This window comes from Hydra vulgaris, chromosome 11, assembly GCF_038396675.1.
Source record: "Hydra vulgaris chromosome 11, alternate assembly HydraT2T_AEP".
In the NCBI taxonomy this organism is placed as follows: domain Eukaryota; kingdom Metazoa; phylum Cnidaria; class Hydrozoa; order Anthoathecata; family Hydridae; genus Hydra; species Hydra vulgaris.
The window spans coordinates 53,803,226-53,827,500 of record NC_088930.1 but is presented as its reverse complement, the minus strand read 5'-3'; the positions used below and the strand labels follow the sequence as shown (position 1 = coordinate 53,827,500).

The 24,275-nt window shown below is 28.5% G+C and overlaps 2 protein-coding genes across 2 annotated transcripts; both read left to right on the top strand.

Moving 5' to 3' along the window:
* The first annotated feature begins 744 nt into the window (after positions 1 to 744).
* Positions 745 to 11,579, top strand: LOC100199411 (mitochondrial protein C2orf69 homolog). The gene is made up of 4 exons (XM_065809207.1): positions 745 to 890; positions 8,618 to 8,736; positions 10,002 to 10,260; positions 11,059 to 11,579. The coding sequence occupies exons 1-4, from the start codon at positions 866 to 868 to the stop codon at positions 11,502 to 11,504; spliced, it is 849 nt and encodes a 282-aa protein (XP_065665279.1). The 5' UTR covers positions 745 to 865; the 3' UTR covers positions 11,505 to 11,579.
* A 170-nt stretch (positions 11,580 to 11,749) lies between these two features.
* On the top strand, positions 11,750 to 15,271 carry LOC100206145 (protein O-mannose kinase-like). Its single transcript, XM_065809206.1, has 2 exons — positions 11,750 to 12,121; positions 14,343 to 15,271. The coding sequence occupies exons 1-2, from the start codon at positions 11,750 to 11,752 to the stop codon at positions 14,937 to 14,939; spliced, it is 969 nt and encodes a 322-aa protein (XP_065665278.1). The 3' UTR covers positions 14,940 to 15,271.
* Positions 15,272 to 24,275: the final 9,004 nt, after the last annotated feature.

Sequence of the window (24,275 nt, the reverse complement as noted above, 5' to 3'; positions counted from 1 at the left end):
TTGGGCAGAATCGCATTTGTCTTATTTACAGTGTCTTAAAAGCAAAAGAACATTTTTACCTTAACTTACTTGTAATATATATGTTTTTTTCAGGACAAGATTTTCTGTATCATATATAGATGAACTTTTGTCTAAACAAGTTGCACATGCTGATTCCTAATAATTTTATTAAATGATAAGGAGTTAATAAAGTAGTTATTGTTAATATAAACAGTGTTGTTTTCAAAGAAGAATGTTTTTTTTTATCTAGTTGTTTAGAGTTTGGTATGTAGATTTATTTAAAGAACAAATTGAAAATTAAAATGCCACAAGATGCATTCAGTGTAATAAAAAAATTTATGCTGTTTGTAGAAACAAGAAAAAATTTTCTCCATAGCTTTGGGCAGGTAAATTAAATAAATAAAAAGTATATGGTAATATAAATAATTTGAAACCAGTAAACAGTGATATTGTGCAATAAATGTTGTCATATGATTCGATTGTCTGTGAAAACTAATGTGAATATTTGTAATAGAATATTATCAATATATGTTTACTAATTCATCAACAATTATGAGACATGTTTATTTTGTCTGATACGTGTGTAATACATAAACCTAATCCAACATGACAGCATATAAAAAATATTTTTCTTGATTTTAGGTTGACCTTTAAAAAGATATAAGTTTATTTTTCTTACACAAAAGTTTATCTAACTTAGATGCAAGAGATTGTAAAAAACATGTACATTAATGTATAAATTACATACACATTAAGTTTACATAAAATATATGCATTTTTTTTTTTATTAGTTTTAAATTTTTAATATTCTCCATCAGTATCAGTGTGATCATAAGATGTAATTATCAAATTTTGGAATGTTTAAATGGAAAATAATATCTATGTTCAAGGTAATTTTGTTTTCTCTTTATTAAAATTCTTTTTGATAATGAGGCTGTTAGAAAGTTTTTTGATGAGACTGTTATAAAAAGTTTAAATTACTTAGAAAATTAGTTTAAATTAATTTTAAATTAAATTTAAATTAAAAATGTGTAAGTAAATGTTTATATGTACAACATATTTATGTGTATAACATATATTCACACATATCTTTTTATGTATATAACTTATTTCATTCACATGAAACAGGTATGAGTACGACTATTAGTTTACAAAGAAGAAAAAATTTTTATATATATCGTATATTTATACATAATAATATACATATTGCATATTATTATTATTATTAAATATATATATATATATATATATATATATATATATATATATATATATATATATATATATATACAAAGAATAGTTTACATTTTTAAATATGTTTTTGATTATTAATTCATAATATTGTTTTTATGTAATATTTTTGTATATAACTTATTTATATAATAAGTTAATGTTTTTTATTTATAACTTTTGTATACTTTTTTTATTAGTCATATTCAGTTTATTTTTATTCAGTTCTTGTTTTTTGTGTTTGTTTATACAGTTCTAAGAATTATTAAATTTATATATATATATATATATATATATATATATATATATATATATATATATATATATATATATATATATATATATATATATATATATGTATATATATATATATATATATATGGGTCATTCCATGCCAAATAATTCAAATTTATAATAATTTTACCATGTTGCTATTTTATTATGTCACTTATGTTTTTATACAATGTAATGTACGGTTTTTCCTTGAACTTATAGTTCATACCGTTTACCAGTTGTTAGTTGAACTTTTAAAGATGAAATTTTGCATAAAATGTGCGTTATTGGAACCCAGAAAATATCTTCTTTATGTGGCCAAGTAAAAGTTTTTAAGGAAGTAGACTGCGTCATGAACTTAATAAGAATATCTTGATTTTCTTCAGATATTTCCACAATATTGCTTAAAGACCATTTTACATCATAAACACATGCTATACTAATTCCTGTTAAAAGAGAAGCAATGAAACTATATGCTGGATTTTAGGAACATTTACATATGTATACTCATAGTATATTCATGGTGACATAAGTTAGATATGTTTTTATAATTTTTGTATTGTGAACCTGCCCATCACTAAAATAAATGCAATCGTTAAAGTAAGGCAAAACCTCTTGTTTTATTACTTCATAAATGAAACAATAAACTGAGTTTGTATTGTGTTGCAAATTATCTAAAATGATACAAACACTTTTTACATTTAATCATATTTTCTTTGATATAGTAAATAACAAAAGGATGCAATGTTGCTTGACTGTTGTTCTAATGGAAACCTTGTACTGCATCTTAAATTAAAAAACTGTACTTTTCAGCAAAGTCTAATAATGCTAAAATATGATTTCTTGGTAATGAAATTTTTAGATGCTGCAAATATGCTGCTTGATTTTTGGCTATATAATGGTGGTCTCTTAGTTAGTCTATTTGGTGACAAGCTTTTTCAATAAAATCATACACTAGAAGGGTTACTGTTGGGTTTTGTTGGCTTTTTGCCACTGATTAAAGGTGATATCTTCCATGCTGTGTCAATCAAACAAAGCAGTAAGATACTCTTTAAGTGTGTTGGTATCTGGGTGATGTCTTCCATGCTGTGTCAATCAAACAAAGCAGTAAGATACTCTTTAAGTGTGTTAGTATCTGGGTGATATCTTCCATGCTGTGTCAATCGAACAAAGCAGTAAGATACTCTTTAAGTGTGTTGGTATCTGGGCAGTTGCAACTGTGCAGCATGCAGTCTAGATTTGTTAAGTCACATACAACTAATGTCAAGAGGTCTTATGTTGTTAAGTTACAAACAACTAATGTCAAGAGGTATAGTCTCAAATATCTGGTATTTGTAGTAATAAAAGTTTTGCATTCTGGTGGTACTCACAAACACATACTTAATGGAGACCTGAAGCACCTCCAATAGGAATACACCACTTTGGTCTAAGTTTTTTAGCAAAAATTTATTTAAAAGATTCAATGTTTATATTGATTGTTTATTACGTATAAATATTCTTTATTACATAATCAACTTGTGCATTGTGTTGACAAGTCAACTCTTACAACTTGTTGTAAGTTGTAATCTCAATTTGAAAATGATAATCAATTAGGTCAAATTAATGGGGAGGAGTGGAATAGTGAATGTATTCGAAAAATATTATAAAATTTATAGTCATGATATTAAATATTAGGTAAATTAGACTAAAAGTCTTTCATTTTTACCTAAGGTTTTTTATCTAAGGGTTACTTATAAGTTTTATATGAAAACATTAAAAACTAAATTTCAGTTTTTATATGTTTATGTTTAGTGGTGTGTTTGGACATAAAACCAAACACATCATGTAAAGAGAAGTGTTCAATAAATTTTTTTCTAAGTTCTGGCAGAAAATGTGAATGTTAAAAAGTAAATTGACAGGGAAGGGGCAAGAAAAAGCTAGGGTATTTAAAAACTGGGTTTAATTCAGGCTTAATCAAAGACTTATTTCTAGTACTGACTATAAAATACTTTTAAATTCATACATACTTTGTATTACAATATATAATACAAACTAAAGTACAACAATAACTTTATTTTTAATATTTTTAATGCATTTTGAGCAATTTTAATAGTTCTGATTTGGTAACTTCCCCATGAGTACCCACAATTTTTTTTTTCTGAAATCTCTGTAATAAAGTCTATTAAATTAGAAGAAAATAAAAATCTTATTAAAACCAGTGTTGATCCTAGGTTACCGGTGGTTTGAAGTGGAGGCACATTTTCCTAAGTTTTAGCCGCAGCCATTTTTAGAAGTCTATAATTTTTTACTTAATTGTATTTTATCAGTAAATTTCTGAAAATTTGGAAACCTACCATATATAGAAACTAAAAAAATGTCTTTTCACTTCTTAAACTGCAGGTTTTGTATATTGACTCAAAAATCAACTTTTTATATTTGCAAACACTTTTTTTAGGTTTTTTAGGTAGCCATTATGGAAAAATGTGACATTGGAGAATTCAATGTCAACATTTTGTTAAAGTAAGTCTAGAGTTGTGTACAATAAAAAAACTAGAAGGTTTTCTGAAATTTTGTTATTAAAATATAACGCTTTAAAGTATGAATAAAACATGTTTTTGCTAAGTTTTTATTTTTGGAAAAATCAGAAATTTCAAATGACCATATCTCATGAACCACAAAATATTTTATGCTGAAATTTTCAGGAATTACTTTTCTCATTAATAATAAGAAACCCACTAAGTTTCATCAAAATCTGAGGGGTCCATGTTAGACCTTGGTCCAGTTGGCATGGAATGACTTTTTATATTTTTTTATTTTTTTTAAATAAGTTGTTATTATTTAGTTTTATATATTATATAAAATTAAATAATAACAACTTTTAACTAGTTCAAGCAACATGGCTCCGAGTTTCATGCCTATGGCGATCATCAGAGGATCTAATGATGGCCATAGACATGATGACCTTAACTTAATAGATTAGAATGTTGTTCATTTTTTTAATAAGAATAACATTCAGAATGTTTTTTTTTTTTTATTATTACATTAACTGACAAATAAGTAGGCTATACAAGGAGCATAAATACATCTAGTGACTGGGGTACCGACTAAAAATAGGAGTTTTTACAAACCTGGACTTAGGCAAAGTTGTAAGATTCACTGAGGTATGATAGCTGGGGCTAGGAAAAAATTTATAATACTTTATATATATAAAATTTGTGTATATATTTATTATTTATCAAATACTGGCATATAAATACATATGTTTTTTCAAACTAATTCACTTCTAACAATGTTGCCTTTCACAGTTTTTAAAAACCGGAACTACTTATTTAGCATTTATTTCATTTAAAAGATTTCTGAGTATTTAAGAGATTTCTGGAAAATGCTTTTGTAAGGCTATAATGGTAATGTTGTGTAAAATATAAGCCATAGAAGAGTTTAGACTTTAGCTATGGAAGCTGAAGTAATTTGGATGTTTAAGAAATGTTTTGGATGTTTATCTGGAATGGCAGGAAGAGTATATCTATTAGATTCAAGAATCAAATTAGTGGAAAACGTTTTCGTGAATAACTCTGCCTTATTCTGGTGATTGGGTAATAAGATCAGACCAATGAATTAGAGATGGAATGTTAAACTTACTTAAGTTAATGACCCTGTTAAAAATTTTCCAATAGTCTCTAGAACTGAGACTTTTGGAACAATGGAGCTTAGCCTCAGATGACACCCTTTCTGCATTTATTTTTTCTGTAATAAAAAAATGTTCTCAAGAGAGTCCTGTAAAAAAGATGAAAAAAATAATTACAGTTTATTATATAAACTGCACAAGAAGGTGAAAACTGTGAAGTAGAATGAGGCTTGAATTTAAACCAACTAGATAAAATAAAGACTTTAATACCTACTTTGATCCAGGAGATTAGGTAAGAGACGTGTTTATGCATACATAATATGGATAAATGGATATAAACATATATGTTAGCTATTTATTTTGATGTTGGCATACAATACGATTATGAACAATATTGTATAACTAATATGACATGAACAAGCTTTAGTAATTTGTTAGTTTTTTTATTTTGTATTACATAGAACCCGGAGCATACTGAAAGACTTTGATATGTCATGAGCTATTGCTCTTGATATATCAAAGTCTTTCATTAAAGCCTGGGTTGCATTTTTTAACATTTTAGTATTTAATTTTTAGATTGGTAATAACAGCAAATGCTTAAATTAAACTTCAATCTTTTTTTATGTGTTCTGTGTTGTACTGTGTTTATTCACAATATAGCAAATTTCGTTTCTTAGATTTTTTTGTAGACAAGATGGTTTCTTACAAAAAAAAGTAGTATTATGGATCAGATCAATAAATTTGGAAAAAAAAATGGTTTAGATAAAAGGTTTAGGCTAAAGCTTTACAATGATGAAAAAAAGATTGTTTTAAGAAATAGATTTTAAGGAAATATTAACTTTTTTAAATCCCGAATTTAGACTTCATCAGTAATTTTTGTTATATTAGTTTAAATGATTTTTAAAGTGGTTTAAAACTAAATTTAATTATAATGCAGTACTTTAAATATGCTTTTTTTAATATTTTTTAATATATACTTTTTAAAATATTTTTTTTAATTTCAAGCGTGGTATTTTGGCTTATATAGTTGGAACCATTTTCAGATTCAGATTTTCAAACAAAAGCCATTTATCAGAGCAAATTTAAAAATGGCTTATGAGCTGAAATATCACATTTAAATTTAGTAAAAATTTTAGATAAATAGTATGTCACCATAAATAATGTATTTTTGATTTTATATATATATATATATATATACACACACACACACTCTCACACACACACACACACACACACACACACACACACACACACACACACACACACACACACACATAAAAGATGCAATTAAATTTAAAAAATTTTTAAAAAACTGTTTCATAAGTTTTGATAACTTGAAAGCATTGCATAACTTGATAATATTGCACTCTTAAGGTGTCCAATAAAATACTTCACCTCTTACTTTACCTTCTTGCTTTTTTATCACTAGTTGCATTATTGACATGTTTCACAATATCATCTCTTGCATCAACTTATATTAAACACTATCAACAAACATTAAATTACAACATAAGGGCATCAAGCTTTAGGTTCATCTAAAGAGTCGACTTAGATTGATTGATGCAACTTAAATACAAAAACAGTTTGAAAATCCTATTTATAATTATTATTGCCAAGTACTATTGCTTTTGCCATTTCTTTTTTGATGATTTAATGACTTTTAAGGTTTGTTATGAATATAAAGATAATCATTTTAAATTTGATTTTGGCACTTAGGAGGTAATAACAAATATATTAGAACAACATAATCAGGGGTAATTACAAATTTTGCTTAAATTTTACTCTAGCTCAGTTTAAATTACAATAAAAAGTTATAAAATTGTCTTTGCATACATATTTATTTGCATACATAAGTATTTATGAAGGCCTTGTTCTAAGTTTTCTGAAAAGGCATTTATTTCAAACAGTAACATAAACGCATCAAGTGATATATGTAAGAAATGGTTAGTGAAGTTAAACTTAACTAAGCTGTCATACAAAGGTAAATAAAGTGAAAGCTATAGTTAAACAGCTTATGCCTGTAACAGCGATCATTAAGCAAGCCAAAATTCAATGTTAATTTATTAACACATTAGAAAGTTATTTGACAATGTTGTACATTAACCTTTTGATGAGAAAATGGTAGTTAAGAGAATAGGTTCCCTGTGTGCATGCCCACACCAAAACCCTTAATCGATGCATGTGTGTTTCACTGCACCTATCCCTAAATCAGTCAATGTATGTGCGCTCCACTTTGCCTATCCCTAAATCAGTCGATGTATGTAAATAATAAAAATCAATGTAACTTTCAATATACAACAATAATAGTAGCTTTCAATAAAAAATAGTTAAAAAACTTTTCTAAGTGAAGGATTGGATCCCGGATCACCGTGGAAGATGAACCAATGAGATACCACAATGCTAAACATACAATGTGGAGTCGCAATTCTTTTTTAATTTCTACAAATAAAACTTTTAAAATCAACCAATAATATTCACAGCCGTGACTTAAAATAAACTAATCAAACTTTACTACCATGACTTTAAGATAAAAAATTAAAGTAAGGGTACCATTGAGCTAGCCACAATGATATATATAAACCACCTTTCCTGAGAAGTGTTTTCCACTACCTTTCCTGAGAAGTTGCCATGTATTGCATAAATAAAAGCAAGACGAGAACTTTCATAGTTTAAAAAAATACATTTAAATAATTACAAGGTTTATTCATCAGCAATCATTCTAACAATGAATGAGGTGTCATCTCTAAATGATCAGAACAAAGACTTGTCGAGTCGACTAGTTGAATGGACAATTGATCATTTAAATTAAATTAATACATAAAAGGTTTAGGCATTTTTATATTTTTAATTTTAGCACAGGATTCATATAAATGCATTAATTTTGTCATCATTGACATCTTGATAATAATTAATATAATATAAAAAATAATAATTTATATTGTAACAAACTTTTGTTTGTTTTTGTTTGTATATCCTTATTGCATTTCTACACTGTTCATTTGATCTGGACCTAATTTATAACAGACAACAATCTATAGAACATAGGAAAAAGATCTTGAAATTTTATTTTGTTTTAGCTTTGGTTTATTTTAGTTAAATGTTGCATAACAGTTGCATAATAACAATTTTTTATAATGGATTAAGTTTTGATATAGTTTATACGAGATAAAGTATGATAAAATATTACTAAAAATAGTAAACCAACATCCCATTGTCCATCCTACTAGGTGTATATTTAATTATGATTACTCTTAGCATCTCCATAAATCTGCTATTTTTATAATGTCTTTAGACCTAATAAAGTTTAATATTTTTTGTTAAATTGTACTTAAAGTACAATATTTATGTTATGGAAAAGGTTTTGCAATATTAAAAAAAAAGTGTCACTAAAACACAAATATAATACTTTATAAAACTTTGTCCTAACCTATTAACAAACAAATTTTTTTACTGTAATATTATTATTTTATTACTGTAATATTATTATTTTATGGTATTGCATTGTTTTAGCTTTACCTGATGTAGTTCGAACTCATGTTCCATTAGCTGAAGAAAATGGAAATGATGTTTTGTATTATCATGCCAATGAAATAAATCAAATTGTGATATTATTTCCAGGAGATGTTCAGGTTTTAATTTAAAAAAAATTTTTATTCTTTGTTTTTAACTGTTTTTTTTTTTGTTTCTTTGTTTTGTTTTGTTTTTATAAGAAATTTGCTTTTCAGTACAAGAAGAATTTGTTTAAAAATAAAAATGATTTAAAGTTTTCCTATTTCACTTAATGGAATTGTTTCACTCCCAACAAGGCTTATTAAGCTGGAGTTACTAAAAAACAAAGAATAGAGTTAAAGAGCAAGCGAATGGTTGACAGAAGTCTGTTGAGTCAGAAAAACATGATGATGGGAGAGAGTTTCAAAGGGTTAAAGGGCGGGCAAAAAACTAGACAAATAAAAGTTTTTAGTGCATGCAGGGAAAGATACAGCAAAAGAATGTGACTTTGAAAGTGGCAAGTTAAGCGAGAATGAGTTTTGGTGATTGGAACTAAAAATGATAGTTCCTTTGAGCAGCAACCATGATAGCATTTGTAAGAAAGAGAAACAACCTAAGCAGATGTTAGCAATCAATTGCATAAATAGTTTGTATGAGAGGACAGTAGTGAACAATGATCCAAGAAGACATAAAGAAGAGGACTCAGTGAGAGGGTTGCCATTTATTAATATAGGAATGTTGACAGTATTGCAATAGTTATTTGCAGTAAATGGCTGAGTTTGTTGAAGTTAAGGTTTACAAGCCACTGCAAACCCTCATTTTGTTATAGAAGTGAGATTAGATTTAAAATCAGCTGCCTTTTCTAAGCAATCAAGAAGAGAAGACTTTTTGTCAGGAATATAAAGTTGAGTCATCAGCATAAAGTGCCACTTTAGATTTAAGATTGTTCGGAAGATCATGTAGATATAAAAACAAAACAGGACCAAGGATAGAACCTTAAGGTACTCTAGAAGTTACATGCAGTTGGTGCTTTTTTTTTTGTTGTTGTTGCAATATTAAATGATATGTTTTAATATAAACAACTATTTTTGTTATCAAAAATTTATCACATGAACAAAACGATTTGGTTCTTATTAAATGCAGTATAATGCAGAGATGGTGCACTTGCTTTGTTAGCCAGAAGTACAAGCCAGAATCTCATCACATATCTATGTTAGTTCTTTGCATAGTATCTCAAGATTCTACCTCGAAAATTTTGCTCAGTTTTTGCAAAACGAATTCTCTAACCGCAACATAACTACTACGACCTTTTTAAAAATTGTAATTCTTTTTGTAAAAAAAAAGTTAAAAGATGGGAGTTTTTGTGAAAAGGTTTTTTATTTAATTTATATTTTTATTATTTTAGGATTTTAGAGACAAGATGCAGGCCCATAGAGATAATTATGTATGGAAGGACTTTAGCTTGGAGAACACAGCAAAAATTATTTATGATCATTTTGAACTAGCTTTAGTTGTTGTTATTCGAGCGAGTCGACTCCATCTTAATACCTTTGCAAGCTACAAGAACTTTGTTGACGGAAATTTATTTGGAGTCCCAAAATATTCAAATGATTACATCAAAGCTATATCCAGGTTGCATTTTGTGCTACAGGCTCTGTATAAAGGTTTTTTTATTTTATCTGTTTGAATTATTTTTCGTCAGAAAGAGCTTGTTATAAATGCTCTTTTTTCAAAAACTGGATTAGATTTTACCAGTTGCTTTTGAGGTTTAAATCTCAAAATAAGGGTATTTAATAACTTAGGGACTAATTATGATCAACTATTTACAATAATGAATTTAAACATGAGATTGATTGAGTCAATTCATGCAAATGTTTGTGTTACGCTTTTTCAATTTAGCACCATTTAAAAAGAATTAAAATCGACAGAAAATAATGGATTACCTTACATGGTAAAATTAAAGTTATGACAAATAACAAGAGAACATTTTTACGAAAGCCATTACGAGAAACAGAGATTTTCAGTTCGCTTAGAAAACTGCATTCTGCATTTAAATTCATTCATAATATATTCGAATAATTTGTATAGTTGCGGCGTAAATTTTATATTTACAATGCAATATCTAAGAAAATGATATTATATGTTACTGACTTGTTTTGTAGTATGATTTTCTTTCAAATTTAAAAGTACACAAATTGAAAATTATATATAGTAATATCGTATTTTATAAGATATGTAAGTTTAAGGAATTATGCAAATTAATAAACAAGTAATTTTTTTTGGAAAAATATTTTTTTTAGTCAAACATGTCGTTGAAAAATTCAGCTCAGTATACCTGTTACCATAAAAATAATATCAATAATATCTTAATTTAAAATGTTGAATTATTGTTGTAATAGTTTTTATTATTTCTGTTAGTTAAAGAATGCGAAGTTTATTTTAATTTTGTCACGTTGTTTTAGAAGTTGCTAATGGAGAGCATGAGTCGTTATTAAATAACTTACCCATAACTGTTTTGGGTTTTAGCAAAGGCTGTGTTGTACTTAATCAAATGCTATGCGAACTTCCTTTGTTAGAAAAAGACCAAACACTTGACGTTTTTTTTTCAAAAATAAGTGCTTTTCACTGGTTAGACTCGGGTAACTGTGGGCAATCAGGTGCGTACATTGTTAACGAATCGTGTTTAAGTTATGCTGCACGTATGATTCCAAAGATATATGTATACAGTACGCCATACCAAATAAATGATGACTCTAGGCCATGGATTTCTATCGAAAGAGAAAAGTTCATACGATTGATGAAGAAAAACAAGGCGTTTTTAAAAGAAGCAGTTTTGTTTTCTGACATTCCTCGATCTCTGGAAAAACATTTTCTACTTCTAAAAGAATTTTCTTTTACAGCCTTATAAAATCTTTAATGTTTTATTTTTATTTTTATAGGGCTTTTATAGTGATGTTAAAACTAATATTTATTTGTTTCTGTATTCATTTATTTTATTTATTGACAGGTTGATAAAGAAACTCAATATTTGGCGCTTGCTGCATTCTCCAGTAATATTTCTTTGTCTTGTGATATTCTTTGCTATTCTTTTTGCTAAATTGCGTTTTTATTTTAAGTGTTTATTTTGAAAAATTTTCCAGTTTAACTTAAAACATGTTATTTGACAGTAAAAAACAAAAAGTAAGTTTTCAGATATGCGACAGGTTTTTTATCTTAGTGCTATTTGTTTTTTTTAAACCTTGTGTTTTAAAATGCCAAAGAGATGAGTTTATTAAAGAAGATGGCTCCTGTCAAACTTTATTTTTTTGCACTGATGTGGCTTTGGGTAAAGAACTTCTTAACGCAGGATATGTTAAAAGACTTTATCATGCCGAGCTAATGAATATTCATGTTGTGGTCAGTGTTCCTAGATTCAATTTTTTTAAAGAAGATTTTTTGCATGGTTTGACTATGCTAAAGGAGTTTCGTGGCAGTCCGAATGTGATTGAGTTGATTGGATATTGTAATCGTTTGGATAACTTACAGGTATTGTTTCTATAAAAACAAAATTTTTCTTGAACATTTTTCTGTTTATTGTTTTTGTTCTTTATAACCTTTGATAGCACAAATCATATTTTTATTTTTGTATGGTGAAATTACCGTGAGCACGGTCCCTTTATGGGTTTTACCCCAATGTTTACAGGCACCAGAACCTTATTTAAAAAACAAAGTGCTTCTTTAATATTTTAATTAAACCTGCTTTCCTCGTGGATTAATCTGAGTGGTATCATTTTTGCGGTGAAATCATGTAAGAGTTCAGGCAATTTATTGATAATTTACTAGGTAACTAATTTTTTGCTTTAATGATGTGAAGAAGACCAATGTGTATTAATTTGAGAGTAACTTTGAGTTAAACAGATTTGCTCTCAAATCAATCAAAGATCTTAATTCTTTAAAAGGAAATCTTTTTCTGATAAGCAAGAATACCAAAGGTTTATGTTGATTGGATATGTACTCTTTGGTGCCTAATAGAATAGGGGGGGGGGGGGTTGAATAAGAATAATAGAATAGGGGGGGGGTTTGGAAAATTTCGAGTTTTTTTAAATACTTAAAGCAATAACTAAGTAATGTTTTTGTTAATTATTAACATATATATTAGTGTCTGAAAACAAGTAAATATATAATAAAGAAGTACTAAACATGCTCTTGCTCAACATCGGTATTATTAACGTAAGTAGTGAAAAAGAAAATTTTTATAAAAAATTGTCTTGTCTTGGATGGAATTTTTTCTAAAATTTAATAGCCGGGGGGGTTGGAATAAGAATGTCGTGGGTGGAAAATTTTTGAAAAATTAATTAGCGGGGGGGGGGGGGACGTCTATTAGGCACCAAAGAGTAAGCGAAATATTGTTATACTTTTTATGATATTGTTATAATATTACCAAAATATTGGTATGATAGAGGCATTGTCTATTACTTTTGTTTATGTTACAAAAAGCTATTCAGACTTACAATCCTAAGACATTGTAATAGTCGCCGCCCCGTCCTCCTCTAAATTATTTTTGATATATTTGAAAATATTATTCTAAATTCCTTGTTAATTTATGTATTATGAAATAGTTATGACATTGTTTATTCCTTTGCTTTTAATTATTTTTTAAATAAACTTTTTGAAAATATTTCTCGATCTTGTTGTAAAGAATCTTTTTCTGAATGAGATGATATAAACTTTTAATGTAATCTTGTACATTTTTTTGCACCGTTCCTACTACTTACGTTCGTACTTTTTTTTTGTTCTTTTTTCTAAATTAAATTGCTCTTTTAAATAAAAAGTTACGAATTAAAAATGGAAATGGTGAGTTATGTGGTTAAATGAAATATCAAATCTTTTCTAAATTCAAAAAATCTAAAGCGAGTTTAACGAAGCATGTATTAATGAAAATACATTGTTTCATTCGTGGAATTTCGATGAGATTGGCTTCTCTGCTGATTAAGGCAAGCAATAATAAGTTTACAAGCATGTTGCTAAACGACCATTAAAGAAATTGTTTGGAAGCAATCAAAAAATCTGTTAGTTGGAGATTGCTGCTAGTAACTGTCTTGTGAAATACATTATTTATACATTAAAACAAGTGTCTGTACTAAGGTGCTCAACCCCCAGTTGTCAATAAACGTTTTTTAGGCGTCTAAGTGTTTAAATACGTTTTATAGACATTTTAAAAACGTCTTGAGTCTGTTGCGAAGCGGTTCAGACGATGCCGCATACACAATATCTCCATCTGGATGGATGGAAGATGAGCAAAATTCGATTAGTTTAATCTTTGTTTTAACTAACAAATCTAGAAGCTAATAAGTTGTCTGACTAAAAAAAAGCGTTAGTTATCGAAAGGTATTATAGTCGTAGGTATAGAAATGGTAATTATTATTTAGTTAGATAAAGTTTTTTTAAATACTAAAAAAAAATTATTTAGTTTGCATATAACTAAATTATTATTTTTTTCTGTCAAAAAAAGGGCTAAAGTTTTTTTAATTTTGTTAGACCCCATATTATTAAAGATTACAAATCTGATGTGAAATTTGAATCCTTAACATTCTTTATGTAACTTTTTTTCAGATATTCAGACATTCTTACAAAATTACTCGCTTATGACATTATCATTACATGCTTAAATACGTTGCCCTGAGCAACATGGTGAATCGCTTCTTTTTTTTTTTTTTTTTTTTTTAAATTTTAAAAAAGTTGAGATTTTTACTTTTATTTTATTAAGTTAATTACAAGATATTGGAAGTATGGTTCTGCTGATAACTTGGATTTTGTTTTGTCTCGTCTAAAATTGTCTTCAGATGAAGAATTTCGTGCAAGATTGAATATTGTATTAGATTACGTAAACATTATTGCTTTTTTACACAATAGTCCTCTGGGTACCAGAGTTATGTGCGACAGCAATACCTTAAACAAAACATTGTCACAATATTTAATAACAGACGAATTGCGTCTAGTTGTTAATGATCTTGACGCTCTTCCTGAGGTTCATCATGATAACCAGTATAAAATTAAATGTGGGAATCGTCAGCTGTTTGGAGATTTTGTTGCGCCTGAGCAATTATGGCCTTATGAAGATAGACCGTTTGATGATAATGAGATGGTGGGTTACAACGAAAAAGTTGATATATGGAAAATTCCATCTGTTTTGCTTGCTCTTCTTGGCAATAGCATATCTTCTACGCAATTAAAACTTCATTTTTTTGATTTATTTTTTCGTTGTCGATCACTCGATCCTTCAAAACGACCAAGTGCTATGGAAGTTCAAAATGAAATCCAACAACTTATAAATAGAAAAGTAAGCTTGAAAACTGAGTTTTGATGTTTATTTTTCATTTATATAGAAGCTAGGATTGCTTAAGTTGTTAATTTACGACTCGATAAAACGCATGTAAATATTTATCTAAATGGTCATTAAGTTTGCAGGCTTATTAGTTATAATCTATATTTGCTTTTTTATTGATTTTTTTATGTATTATTATTTTATATATTATTGTTTTTGGATAGTCGCCTTTTTATTAATTTTATTTCGTCATTTATTTAAATGACGAAATAAAATACTGGGTTTAAAAGATTTATCTCAAACTAATTAACATATTGTAAATAAATTAGATTAGATTGTACATACTAACTGTATGAATAATTTAAAGCAAATAAGTCTTGTGATTTGTTACATTACTTTGCCAAGGCCAACATTCCACTTGCTTCACGAATGCTGTATTTGTACAGATGTATAATGTACTTCATTAAGAAGAGTCATTCAATTTTTTGAACTAATATCTTGCAAAATACTAATTTAATGGTCATCTATTAAGTTTGTATGCAGCTAAGGCAAGTGAATTAGCCAATGCGTACAAAGGAATAGGTTATTTAAGGCGGCGAGTACAAACGCGTTTTGGCTGTTTTTTACATGAGTTATTCCTCGAATCTTTTTTTTAAATACTTTAAAAGCAAAAGAGATGATTGATTTAAATTTAAAGAGAAGTTCTAATTATAGAAGTTTTTGTATTCGATAACACTCGATTTAAGTCTTCATTTGCAATAATACATTAGATTGTCCAGAAAGTCCTTTCGCTTTTTTTTAACAATTTGAGGAGAGTGACCTTAAACGGGCCCCTTTTTAAAAAATGATATAATCAACTATTTGCAACCAACCAAAAATTGCAAAAAGTTTATTTTTCAGAAAATTCAATCTATGCTTTTTAATACCAAAAAATTGATTGTAATTATGCCTTACGTTAAGAAACAACAGTTAAAAAGTGAGGTGCTGGGAACCGTTTTATCCTAGTGTTAGCCTAAAATAGGCTCCTTATTCATATCTTGAATAAAATCCAAGTTTTAACCAAGAATTTACTGTTGCTAATATGTTGAAAATATATAATCAACTGTTCATTAATCGTATAAAAAATTGATACTGAATAAATTTAATTGAGACAATGTTCCTAGATAGATATCTTTCCTGTTACTGAGTGAAAGATCACTGTATGAATGTGAATCCTCGCTGTATGAATGTGCTCCGAGATCATATAAAAACTATATTTATGTTTTTGTAATTTTGTCAAGAAAATAGGCGATAAAGGTTGTAGTTCGTCATCGAATTGGAGACGAAGATAAAAGTGAATAAAATTTAATGAAAATTTTTATAAATATTGTATTTATCCATTGCCATAAAAAACCTAAATTTACCAGACCTTCCACCATTTTCGTGTACTGAAGATGCGAGTTATTTTCTATCTGGAAAGGCTACATTTAACGATTTACTTTGCGATCAATCGTAATTACAGACGGTAAGCAAAAAATTTCGTTACTTTTAACTTTAATTGGGGAATACAAACTTTACAATACTTATATACACACTTACGAAATTTATGAAAAGATTATACCTAAATATATGTTAACCTCATACCAGCAAGTTGTCAAAGCTAGTAATGAACACTTTAAACCCAAGCTATGAAATTTTCATTTTTTGCAAAATGGTTCAACGTATAGATGAAGCCACTCAGCAGTTTTTTTGTTCGATTACACAAACAAGCTCTTGAATGCGAGTTTGCCGATAAGGAGAAAGAAATTAAACAACAAATTGAGCTTTGTACTAACATTTTAAAACTATGGAAATACACTTTCAAAAATCCTAACAAAACTTTGCCATTTGTTAACTATTGCAAAAACATTCGAGCTGAGAAAGAAACGATAAAACAAAATGGAGTAAATACAGTAAAGAAAACATTTCCTCCATAACTCTAAAGACGTCTTTTTCTGTTTGGGTATATCTTCATATTCGGTTCTTGATAATAGTTTATTAGTTGTGTTGGCTCACTAGTTGTTTAGTTGTGGAAACTACGTTTATACAACTCCCACATAATAGTCACAGGGGCTCGAGAAAACCAAATCACTACCTAGACAAGTCTAGACCCTTAAGTAAAACAATATCAAGCGATGTGCAATTGGTTAAGCACTTGGTAAACAAAATGCACCAGCCGAACTGTTAATCACACCAACAGCAGGAAAAGTTTAGGACACCGATAATAATAGATTACCTTGGTCTTTTACCTAACGAATTTTATTTGGTAGTCCTCGTAGACCTAAGAAAATTTCCAGTTGTCGATATTATACATGTTACATGTCACACTAACAAAATAAAAATGGCGAAATTTTATGCAACTCAAATAAGATAATTACTTGAGATTCAAGAAAACACACTAATAAAATTTTTTAATGATAAATTCGAAAATCTGGAAAATGAAATTTTCCAAATGCAAGAAGAAAATAGAAATCTTAAAAACGAAATGTGTGAATTAAAGAAGTCTGTTAACTTTATAAGCGAAAAGTATGAAACAACTCTTGTCGAACTGAATGAAGTAAAGAAAAAAACATTACCAAGTATCTACAAAAAGGATAACATAATATTAGATAAGAACAATAATGACGTAAAAGATAAGGACAAGCAGAACTCGAAGATCGGTGCCGTAGAAACAATCTAAGGTTTAATGGAATTGAAGAAAACGAAAACTAATCGTGGGAAAACTGTGAAAAAAAAAACTCAAGAAGTCCTTAAATCAAAACTTGATTTTTCAGATGATGTAGCAATCAAAAGAGCACATAGAACAGGGAACAGAGAAGAGAAGAAGAGCACATAGAACAGGGAACAGAGAAGAGAAGAAGAGCACATTGAACAGGGAAAAAAGAAAACGGAGTGAAAAAAAGTAGAACAATAATTTCTTAACTACAAAAAAAACGAAGACTTAAGTGAAAGATTAATTGAAATAAGAAAACAGTTGTTTAAAGACGCAAAAGAATTAAAAGCTGAAGGTAAATTTGCTTAAGTCCTTTACAACAAACTTATTACGCGCGATTTTTAAAACAAACTCTTTTATTTCTAATAATCTAAGTTTTAAAAATGGATTCTACCTACCAAAACAATTTTGAGTCACTATCATTTAACTTTTTTCAATCTAACGACTTAGTGCTTAACATAAAATCAGATCCGGATCTAAATTATTTTAGTAATGTAGGAGCGTTACAAAACAACTGTTCTTACTTTTATAACAAAGAAATAAAGGAGTTTCTACACCTTTTTAAGATATAATTGAGAACTTGAAAGTTGTTATTAAGAGAAGTAAGATGTAATTGAGAAATACAACAATTAGTTTAGAAGTCGCAATATGTAATTAAGAAATTTTAAAATGTAATTGAGAAACCCAACATGTAAATAAAAAATTGCAATATGTAATTTGAAAAACAAAAGTCCTATTTAAGAAATCGTAACATGTAAATGAGGATACATTAGGCCGGGTGAATAAAAATGAGCAATTGCTTTTCCTCAGTAATTGGTCAGCTTTACGTGATTAAAACCTATTTTGCTTAATTTCTTATTCACGTAAAGCTGAACAATTACTGAGTAAATTACTTAACTTTACGTGAATAAAAATTTGACCAAAACTCGTAAAGTTTTTATTCACGTAAAGCTGACCAAGTAAAACCAATTGCTCATTTTTATTCACCCGGCCTATTATTTGTAATTGCAAATTCAATGCACAGTGGGCCAGTGACTGGACAAAAGTGTAAAAACCAAAATCAGAATTTTGATGTCTAAATGGTTTCAAACCATTATAAAGATATTATAAAACAACTTAAAACCGTTTATATACACTTAAAGTTTTAATGAATATACTAATGCTGTGGTTGAAGTAGACGCGAATGTAAATTATAAAAAAATTATAAAGAGAAAAATGTTGTTTAAAAAATCGATGGAAATAAATAACATTAGCATAAAATATTGCGCTTTTCAAAATATTATATTATAACTCTATATATTATCTAGATATTAAAAGTTGTTAGACTAAAATTGATAAATAATTAAAATATTTATAGCACTTTTAAATATGCTTAATATGTTATATTTTGAAGTCTAACTTTTGCTTTTAACTGACAATATATATATTTTTTTTGTTGCTTCTTGCTTTTATACTCAGATATTTTAAAGCTTATATATGTTTGCTTTAATAATTTTATAAATCTGGCTGCCACTAGGTGCCACTTTGGTTTTCTTTTACGTTTGAACTCTTTTGCCTAACAAAAAATCTGTAATTGCGCTCAAAAATTTTTATTTGCACAAAATTTTAAAAAACGCGGAAAACATATAATACGGTCTTACTCATACTTATCGTATTACTGAACAAATATATATATATATATATATATATATATATATATATATATATATATATATATATATATATATATATATATATATATATATATATATATATATATATATATATATCTGTACCTCGGAGGGATACAACACTGTGTCCATTTTCACAACTTTACAGGAGAGAAGTTTTAAACTTTTTTTCAACAAAAAGTGTTATTGGCAATATTTTACCAGAACATTCTATTTATTGTTATTTACATCATGCAGTTGTTATAAAATAAAAACAAACAATATTTTACCAGAACATTCTATTTATTGTTATTTACATCATGCAGTTGTTATAAAATAAAAAAAAACCTTTTTTACGGTTTTTTTTTCACTTTTTAATGGACATGGTGTTGTATCCCTCTAATAAAGTTATTGTACTATAAGACCTAATGTGGGATATTCAATAACAAACACAATACTATTTGACTTACAAAATGTATTTAACTATTTTATTTATAATACTCTTTACAAATACAAATAATATATCTATGTATTCAACTAAAATGGTGTTTTAGATGCAAAAAACTCAGTCATCATCACGTAAGTCTCCTTCAGGGTACTCACTAGTGGTATTACTAGTATGCTTTAAGTTTTTATAAAAGTCATGGTAAACTGTAGGAACATATTGTAGTAATGCCAATAGATCATTATACTTTTGTTGTGATATTGGTATTGGACTTGGTGTTACCAGTTGCAAATCGTTTGGCAATGTATAGTGTCGCCTTCCAAACCTAACAAGGTCAATCTCCTGGTTTTCATCAGCGAAATTACTTTTTAAAAACAGAGTTCCCATGCTGTTCTGTTTTACTTGCAGTTGAACACAGGTTGACAGAAGAACCTGTTCTTTGTTGACATCTTTTTTTCTATTAATAAAGGGTCGATTTTCACATGTTTTGACATCGTACAAAGACCTAAAATTTTTAAAATCTTCCAGTTCCATATTATGCACAGTATATTTCATTGAGGTCTGTCTGACTAACTGCTGCCAATCCCAGGGCGTTAGAATTATCATGTTGTTAAGTTTTTTTCTCTTCCGCTCTATCAGTGCATAGACAGTATCCGCCTCCATATGCGTGTGGCCCTTTAGTACAAACTTTTGAGTGATGATTTTTACTTGAGGATACTTATTGAGTATCCAAAAGAAACACATAATAAGGCTAATATTCTTATTCTGGCCGTAACAATTATCCGACCACAGAATGATTTCTTCAATGTCACTGCCAGGAATGACGGTATCTGCCCATTTCAGTAATGCAGATTCGATTTCATTTCCGCCACGAGCTCCTTTGGATTCGTCTCACATAATACAATGGACTGACGAATCAGAAGAATCAAAAAGGGTGTAATTCAACGTCCAAAGTTTTCTCTTGTAAAAGCTTATGCAATTTGTTATAAGCGCCGCCTAGATGACACACTGCGCATGTCAACCGATCTCGCCGAAGTCCAAACTACGGTAAGATGAGGAAGTAACTAAACTTACCGAGTAACCATAAAAGAACGCTTGTGGTAAGTTACGGTGACTTCAAGTACCCATAAAAGAACGGGAAAGTGACTTCCAGTTAACCGCAAGTCACCAGGTGGGTATAAACGAACGCACGGTATGTAAACTCATCAGAACTGTCAAAGGTACTCTTAGTTCACTAACAATCCGCCAGGCTGTGTAGAGGTATACAACACTATGTCCAGTAGTAACTCACATGCCTCAGAAGGATAAAACACCAAGTTCACATGGTGTTCTATCCCTCTAAATGAAAGTGGACTTGGTGTTGTTTTAAAACATGCTATATCCGGTTCTAACTGGTTTTGGACATAGTGCTCTATTCCTCTAAGAAATATGAGAAAAGCTGATTTTAACTCTGTAATAAAGTCAATATGGAAAAAAATGGACATAGTGTTGTATCCCTCCGAGGTACAGATATATATATATATATATATATATATATATATATGTATATATATATATATATATATATATATATATATATATATATATATATATATATATATATATATATATATATATATATATATATATCCTAATTTAAAATTTGTTCCTAATAATTTAGCGCTTGTCAAAACAAATGGATTTAATTTTGGTTGTGGCTACTCATTTTAGATGTTGAAATGCAGTTTTTATTAAGGCTTAATGCGACACGCATTAAGCCTTAATAAAAAACTGCATTTCGAGTAATTATAGTAATTAATCACAAGAAGTAAAATTCACTAATTTATTTGACTCAACAGTCTGTCAATACATGAAAAAGAAGACAGTATACTTGTATACGACTTTATTAAAGAACAAGATTTGGAGTTTCAAAGCGAAAAGTTTGAGAGTCAATTTCGTTTATTTACTTGATTATGGTAAGAGATGGATTCAAAGTAAACTAACCGGTGCAAAATTTATTAGAAAGAATTCAGCTTGGCTTGAAAATGATTTTAATACCACATTAATGAAGGATAGTAAAAATAAACAACTCGGCAGACCTACATTATCATTTCAAGAATCATCATTAAAAACAAAGAAAAGTTGCAACTTTGTCAGCTTCAAATTCTTGTGAATTATTGTTTGCTAAAGCTTGTACCACATCTAGAATACATTGTCAAAGATTTTTGGTGATTGTGAATGCATGGGAACAATATAAACATACAAGTTTTAAAAATTCTGTAGACGCTCGTAAAATCTGCTAATTAGAAAAACTAATTAATTAAGCTAGAATACAATTTTTTTTACAGGAAAACAAGTTTATCTAGCAACGTGTAATAACACTAGTTAATCATATTAAACTTAAATAGGTTTTGCTTTTCACGAGCGAGGATCTCATATTAAAACAGGTGCTAAATAGTGCACATAGCACAAATAAAACATACGCAACTAATATCTATATATCTATAACAACTAAATAAAAAATGTATTCACGTTTTTAAAAAGCGCGGCCTCATATTGGTACTTATGTAAAATTTGGTAAACATAGCACTCGTAAAAATATTTGCAAATACCAAAACTAGATTTTTGCTATCCGAAATTTAGTATCCATAGCAACGAATTAAAAAAATAACACCTTCAAAGAAGCGCAGACATTATATTATTACTTATGCTAATATTAGTCAATACAGCCCTAATATTAAATTAGATATGAATTTTGCCCAGTAAAAGTGAATTCTGGCCCACTGTGCAACATAAGCTTTAAGGTCATTATAAAAGATCTTCTTGGACATGCATTTTAATAAGTTAATAATATCAAATTTAGCATTTGTATGCACCAGCAATACTGTAATACAGTAAAAGAATTCAAAGATCGTTGTGTTATTTGTCAATACACTATGAATAGAAAGTCTGTTATTAAATTGAATCCGTGCAAGCATTTATTTCATCAAATTTGTTTACAACCACTTCTAGAACAACCAAAACCACCTTGACCAATTTTTAGCCATGAAATACATTTAACTGAACAAGTTGAAAGAACAAGTTGTTTTATCTTCATCGAATGATAGAAGAAGAGTAATTTAATGTGCTGAGCGAAACGACGATTGGGTGACTCAGCATACAATTAGGTCCGCAAGAAGGTGGTTTAAAACCAAAAAAATTAACCAATGATCAGATCATTTAAAGCAGATTCTTGTAACGAGTTGATGTTGGCTTTGTTTAACCAGTGGGTTACATCCGGGAGTCATTTAAAGGATTTGGTCGTTGTAACAAACAATGCTCCATGCCACGCTCGTTTGGAAAGGGTGTTTGAAAATTCACCGGCTCAGCTGTTACGATTAGGACCCTACGGCCCAATGTTAAACCCAGTGGAAGCTATCTGGTCCAAAATAAAATAAATGTTAAAAATGTTATTCGCATTCCACCTGTATTCGGTGCTGGGATTATGGAACAACGAATGCAGCATTTAGAAAAAATTGTTACTGCGGTAAAAAGTACAATAATGGGAGGTGATTGTGCACGCGCTGTACAACATACAACCACGCATTACATGTAACGTTAATTACAACTTTCAAGTTCTCAATTACATCTTGAAAAGGTGTAGAGCGGAATCATTTAAAAGTTGTTCATTTTAATATAAAAACTCTAAAAAAAAACTTTGAAAATTTGTGTAATGTAATAAAAGAAACTTCAAATGCTTTTAAATATAATATGCGTAAATGACGAGTCAGCTATTTCAATAAAATAAATGAAAGAAGATTGCATATAAATAAAAAATTACAAATTTTGTTACATAAGATAAGAACGCGGAGACTTGCAGAAGATCAGATGAACTTGTCATCAAGAACCGCTTACAATCGTTACATGTTTAAAGCAATTTTGTAATGTGTATAAAATAAATAAGGCAGTCAAATAAAGTTTATAAAACGAAAGTTAAAAGTAAAAATTACGTTTTATATAAATACTTAAAATTTTGTCAGCATGATACTTATAAATTAGATGTGGAAACTCTTAACTTTTAGTTAATGCAATACAGAAATGAATTGATCGAGAAATCTAATGAAATTATTGATTGATTATATTTTAGACCAAAACCTAACTAATAAACAAATGAATTTTTTTCAGGTTTGTCTCGAACTAAGTTTATGTGGCTCTTTGAAAGAGTTAAAAATTGTATTACAAAAGTTCACTCAAGGTTATTATTGGAAGACCATCTCCTAATTGTACTCATAAAACTAAAATTATTTCTATTAGATAAAGATATTGCTTTTCGATGATCTTACACAAGCTGGGGCAGTTTTTTATCTCCTGGCTGGGGTGGTCGTGTTTCAGACAAACAGATAACGTTTAAATCAAACTTTATCAGAAGCCTAATCCTAGGGATTGTGTTCTTGCTGATGGAGGATTCAATGTTAAAGATGAACTAAATGCTTTTGGGGCAACATTAAATGTTCCAGTATTTACAAAAGGTAGATAACAATTATCTGGATATAAAGTAGATACATCTAGACAGATATCTATTGTTCGCATAC